Here is a 6458-nt window from a genome sequence, read left to right as displayed (position 1 = left end):
CTGTACAAAGCTCTCAAGGGACTCATTAAAGCAGATAACTGGGGCCATGATTACACAAACCTCTCACAGAGTGCGTATCAAAAGGGAAACACCAAGTAGCTTAAAATAACTGAAGTACCTGGAAGCATTACTTAGTTCCAATGAATGTTGTTACTGATAAAGGCTCTCCAGGGACTGAATACAGTAGATAATTGGAGGCCATGATTGCAGAAACCTCTCAGAGATTCTAAAGCAAAAGCAAAAGCCAAAGTCCTTTTTAAAATCTGCAGTCCCTGCAGGGAGCATTAAGGAGCCCCCGGGCCATTCCTGAGCAAGGCTCCCCAGGGACTCCTTCCAGAAGATCCTTGAGGCCACTGGGATGTGGGCTAGGGGGGGGGGAAGCTGAGGGCAGGTCAAGGGGCTGACAGTGCCCAGCCTGGCTGGGGCTGTGCCAGGAGGCACCAGTGCCTCAGGACAAGGTGTCTCCTAACAGCCCTTGGTGGCACAGACCCTGCTGTGCCCCAGGGCACCAAGGCTTGGCTTCTCTTTGTCCCCACCTGTCATCACTGCCTGCAGTTCTCTGCTCTGCCTGGGGCCTGGGGACACTTCCTCAGTCGCATCCCTTAGATGGACCCATTAAAAGTCCAAGAAACTTTGGAGTTGGATTCTGACTTGGAGTTCCGGAGAGGTTTCTTCAGCTGCCTCTCAGGGACTGATGTTCAGGGCCTGAGCACAAATCCCCACAGGCTCATTAAAGTCCCTGTGCTGTGTCTGTGCTGCTGAGTCAGGCTGGGCTCCTGGCCCAGAGGCAGCTCCTGGTAACCAAGAAGAGCTTCAAAAGCACATTTCTCTTGATGAGCAGCTCTTCTGCCAGCCCAGCAGGGCTGGGGCACAGCGTGCAGCCACCCTGGGCACAGCACAGAGGCACAGAGAGCTTCAATCAGTCAGGGCTGGGAAGGTGCTGAGAAGTGCCTGGGGCAGAATCACTGCCAGCCCTTGGCACAGGAACCTCTGGCTGAAGGACAATGCAGCTGCAGCTCCTGGAGCCATCTCCTAGAGCTGGAACATCCCAACGCCTACAGACGCTGTGAGTACAACTCTGAGTATTTCTGGTGCAGGGGAGGTGAAATGCTCATGAAACTCTGGCATGCTGAGGGGTTTACATAAGTCATAGAATATTTCCGAAATACTGAATTTTACAAAAATCAGGACATTTACAATAACTAAGTGGTTATCCTATTTCCTGCTATTGGAGAATGGCAGCCAACAGGAGATAAATATTAAAGGTTACTTATGAATTCTTCTTATTATTTTTGACAAGTGCCAGAAACATCTGAAGTGCTACTTTTACTGATCAATAGGTTCCCAGGAGATCCCTTATGAACTTTCAGCCATTCTGAAAGTGGCTATGGACAGCACCAGCATCACCTTTGCTGGAGCCATCAGGCTCAGTCTGAGCTGTCCTTTCTCCAAGCTGCAAACAGAACCTGCCCCCAGCCACTGCTCTGCAAACAGAGAGAATGCTGTAGGGCCAAGGAGAGTGCACAGAGATTTGGGGTCTGTGAGTGGTGGCACAGAGAGATCAGGCACAGGGAAACACTTGCATAAGAAAAATCTCCAGGAAGCAGAGAAAAGATCAGGCAATCAGGCAAAACAAACCTCAGCAATGCTGTGGCAGGGAGAGTTTAGAGATGCCCACAGAATCCCCTCCAGTGCAGCCCCTCCCTCTGAACAAACCCCCCTCCCTCCCGTGCCCCCAGCCAAGCCTCTGCCCTCAGGGCCAGGGCTCCAAGGCGTGCAGCCCCTCCTGTGCAGGCAGAGCTGCAGCAGAGCCGTGGGGCAGCTCTGCAGCCCCAGGACCAGTTCCCTCTGCAGAGCACAGGGCTGGGAGCAGCTGCCCAGCCCTGGGGGCTCTGGCTGGGGGCACAGCTGGCTCAGGGTGATGCGGCCCCCAGTGCTCGGTTCTTGACAATGCTGTCAGGGCAGCCAGGGAAGGAGCTGCATCTCCCTTCATCCAATGCCATCATGAGGACACTTGGAAGTCTCCCTGAGGTTTCAGTCCAAGTTGGGAGCTTCAATCCAGGGTGAAAAGCTGTCCAAGAACATCTCTGAGTTCTAAGATTGATGGGGAAAGGCATAGGTGTTCTGACACTGAAAATGCTGCTGGGTTGGTGAAATGAGCAATGTGAGTCCTTGGCTACCAATGTGAGGCTGACCTGTGGTGGATCCATTTGCTCTCAGCAGTACCTGGGTTTTTTTAGGAGAAGCATGTGAAGCTGATCATCCCCTCCAAGAGGGTGGAGGCCAGTGAAATTTAAGGCCCAGTGAAATTCAGAACAGGTTAGAATGACAGACCATCACCCCTCACTCTCCACTCATCATTTGCCTCACAGAACTTCCTCTCTTCTCCCTGGGGGCAGCAGAAATGCTGAGGGTGAACAGCAGAAAAGATACAGGGGACCTTACAAAAAAACCCAACAGAACTCTTAAACACAAAGGAGTGTCTATGTGTTACAGGGGGGGTATATGAGAACGGGCTTTAATTTTCATTGCAGGTATCTCCTCTAACTCTTCACTATCATGTCTCCATGAACAGGTGCACATGTGCAGCCCCAGCAAATGTCCAACAGCAGCTCCATCAGGCACTTCCTCTTGTTGGCATTGGCAGACACGCGGCAGCTGCAGCTCTTGCACTTCTGCCTCTTGCTGGGCATCTCCCTGGCTGCCCTCCTGGGCAACGGCCTCATCATCAGCGCCGTAGCCTGCGGCCACCACCTGCACACACCCATGTTCTTCTTCCTGCTCAACCTGGCCCTCAGCGACCTGGGCTCCATCTGCACCACTGTCCCCAAAGCCATGCACAATTCCCTCTGGGACACCAGGGACATCTCCTACACTGGATGTGCTGCTCAGCTCTTTTTCTTTCTCTTCTTTATTGCAGCAGAGTTTTCCCTCCTGACCATGATGTGCTACGACCGCTACGTGTCCATCTGCAAACCCCTGCACTACGGGACCCTCCTGGGCAGCAGAGCTTGTGCCCACATGGCAGCAGCTGCCTGGGCCAGTGCCTTTCTCTATTCACTGCTGCACACAGCCAACACATTTTCCCTTTCCCTGTGCCTTGGCAATGCCCTGGGCCAGTTCTTCTGTGAAATCCCCCAGATCCTCAAGCTCTCCTGCTCACACTCCAACTTCCTCATAGAGATTGGGCTCACTGTTGTCAGTCCCTGTTTAGGTTTTGGTTGTTTTGTATTCATTGTTTTCTCCTATGTGCAGATCTTCAGGGCTGTGCTGAGGATCCCCTCTGAGCAGGGATGTCACAAAGCCTTTTCCACCTGCCTCCCTCACCTGGCTGTGGTCTCTCTGTCTGTCAGTATTGGCATATTTACCTACCTGAAACCCCCTTTCATCTCCTCCCCATCACTGGATCTGGCACTGTCAATTCTGTACTCGGTGGTGCCTCCAGCCCTGAACCCCCTCATCTACAGCCTGAGAAACCAGGAGCTCAAGGCTGCAGTGTGGAGACTGATGACTGGATGCTTTCAGAAACATTAAACTGCTGGCCACATTCTGCAAATGATTTTTAATAAAACTCATCCTTGATACTTCTTGTTGGTTTGGTTGTGGTGTATTTTATCCCTTGAATTTTTTTTTCATATTATCTACAAAGAGATGTCATTGTTTTTGCAATTTCTCATTTTGTTTCTCTCCACCTCCCCTGTGGCCACAGACTGTGTCAACGAGAGGCTGTGCTCTCAGTGACTTTAAGAAACTGAAGGATGTACCAGCAGAGTTTTCTGCAGAGATGCCCTTTTATTTACTTTTCTGCAGCTGCAGCAGCAATGTCTGTGTGCAGAGCTGGGGGCAGATCAGGGCTGGCCCAGCAGCTGTGCCCAGCAGCAGCAGCAGCACTTGGTGTTGCCAGTGCTGCTGCCATGGCCCTGCCCCGCTGCCCTGGTGGCCCTGGTGTTGCTGTAGGGCCTGAGTGCTCTCGGGGCCAGGCAAAGTCCTGGGGGTGGCAGTGCTGGGGCTGCAGCAGGGACAGCCCATGGGCACTGCTGGGGCAGCGCTGACGCCTCAGCCCAGGCCCTGGGGGCTCCAGGCTCCTTGCCCAGGCTCTCTCAAGAATACAGCCAGGCCAATGCTCAGCACAGAAAAGCCCCGTGAGCAGCCCCAGGCTGGCCATGGGCAGGCTGGGGGCAAACAGCGTCACTGGGACTCTGCAAGGGCCCTGGGGGAGATGGGAAGGAGCAGCAGAGCAGGGGCTGATCCATCCCCAGTGTGCTGAACAGCCCAGGGCAGCGTCCCAGAGCGTCCTCATGGAGCTGCCAACAACATCCCCCCTCTGCAGCCCTGGCCTCTCCCCCAGCTCACAAAGGTGCCCCATCCTTGCAGGCACAGACACGGCAGCACTGGCTCAGCAGCCCCTGTTTGCATTGCACAGAGCAGGGGGAGCACCCCCATGCTGTTGCTGTGGGGGCATGAACCTGAGGGAACACAAATGCCATCATCCCCTGAGGCCAGCAAGGGCTGGGGGACACCAGGGAGACCACTCAGCTTGGTCCTGACCTCTGCAGTCAGCCAGAAAGTTTGTTCCCATCAGCTGGGAGTTTCCTGTGCCACTGCAGACACTCTTTCTCAGAGCCAGGGCTGCCTGGCAGCCACTCCAAAACTGCCCTGAGCATTTCGTTGGCTTCACCTTTGCTTTCTTTACACCTCCTGCTAGAAATTTCTTCTAATTTCTCTCTCCAGGGGGCCTAGAACCTGACACAGCCCATGAGATGCTACCCAACCAGTGCCCCCAAGTGCAGTGGAAGAATCCCTGCCCTGGTCCTGCTGGCCACACCATTCCTGATCCAGGCCAGGAGCCATTGGCCTTTTTGCCCACCTGGGCACTCTGCTGGCTCATGTCCAGCCTGCTGTCCATCAGTCCCTGCAGATCCCTTTCTGCCTGGCTGCTCTCCAGCCACGCTGTCCCCAGCCTGTAGTGCTGCAGGGGTTGTTGTGGCCAAAGTGCAGGGCCCAGCACTTGGACTTGTTAAACCTCACCTTGTTGGATTTGGGCCCTGGATCCAGCCTGTCCAGGGCCCTTTGCGAGCTCTTCTACCCTCCAGCAGATCCACACTCACACCCAGCTTGGTGTCATCTGCAAATTTGCTGATGGTGGACTCAGTCCCCACGTGCAGATCATCAGTGCAAATACTGAAATCCATGCTGGCTGGCTCTGATCCCACAGCCATCCTGTGGGTGCCATGCGATGGCACTCAAGGTGATCTGTTCCAAAACCTTGCCAAGCACCCAGGTCAGGCTGACAGGCCTGGAGTTCCCTAGATCTTCCTTCCAGCCCTTTCCTGGGAATGGGCTCACACTGGCACCTCCAGTCCTCTGGGACCTCCCTGCTGAGCCAGGACTGATGGTAAATGATGGAGAGCAGCTTGTGGAGCTCATCCACCAGCTCCCTCATCCCACTAGGATGGATCCCATCTAGTGTGAGAGACATTTGTGAGCATCTGAGTGGCTCAGCTGGTCACCAACTGCTTCCTCCTGAATTACAGGAGGCTGTTCTGCTCCCTGTACCCATCTACCAGCTCAGGAGAACACTTGTCCTGAGGACAACCAGTCCTAATATTGAAAGTTGAGAAAAACAAGGTATTAAGTAGCTCAGCATTTTCCTTGTCTTTAGTTTCTATATTCTCCACTGCATCCAATAAAGAGTAGACGTTCTCCTCCCTCTTTGCTATACACTTTAAAAAAAAAAACTATTTTTTTTTTTTACAGAATGGGCCAGGTTAAGTTCTGATTGAGCTTTCACCTCTCTAATTTTCTTTCGCATAATCTAAGGACATCCTTAAACACTTCCTGAGCTGCCAGTCCTTTTTGCCCTGAGTTCCCACAAAATCTCCATGGGCAGCCAGGCCAGTCATTTTCCTCTCTAGCTCATCTTGATAGTGAAGCCCTGGAAAAAGTTAAAGATAGAATCTAAAATGTTAAGCTTTGTGTTTTCCCAGATCAACTGCACCTGCGTAAGCAGTATGATAAATTATATAATTGTTAGATGTGATGATTGTTGAGTAATTAAATATAATTATTATATAACCATAAGTAGAATAATGAGAAACTATGTTGGAAATTCAGAGGGGGGCTAAATTTATGTATACAATAGAACAATATATGTTTAGTAATTAACATGAAAGTTATATAACGATAGAGTATAAAAACATGATCATTTCGGATTTATGGTCGGAGTCAGATTTGGGTTGAATATACCCCTGGCACCCAGAGCTCTTAAATAAAAAGCACCGCATACAATCCCTCCGTGATTATGTGTTTTTGAATGCTAACAATCTTTTGCCACACTGGGTCAGGCTGCTCCTTCCCCCTTAAGATTACTTCTTAAAGCGTGTCCATCCTGCCTGGACCCCTTTGTTTTTAAAAATATCACTTTTAAAACATCAGTACCTGATGTTTCCTTAAAAACA

At 51.7% G+C, this 6458-nt stretch overlaps 1 protein-coding gene across 1 annotated transcript; it reads left to right on the top strand.

Annotated features, from left to right (window-relative positions):
- Positions 1-2598: 2598 nt before the first annotated feature.
- On the top strand, positions 2599-3510 carry LOC134432705 (olfactory receptor 14J1-like; the record flags this gene model as incomplete). The annotated part of the gene is made up of 1 exon (XM_063181596.1): positions 2599-3510. A coding segment is annotated over exon 1 (912 nt), but the record flags the coding sequence as incomplete, so codon positions are not given.
- Between the last annotated feature and the right edge of the window lie 2948 nt (positions 3511-6458).

The sequence above is a fragment of the Melospiza melodia genome (assembly GCF_035770615.1).
Source record: "Melospiza melodia melodia isolate bMelMel2 chromosome 7 unlocalized genomic scaffold, bMelMel2.pri SUPER_7_unloc_1, whole genome shotgun sequence".
NCBI lineage: Eukaryota > Metazoa > Chordata > Aves > Passeriformes > Passerellidae > Melospiza > Melospiza melodia.
The sequence above is the reverse complement of the archived record's forward strand: the minus strand, read 5'-3'. Positions and strand labels throughout refer to the sequence as shown.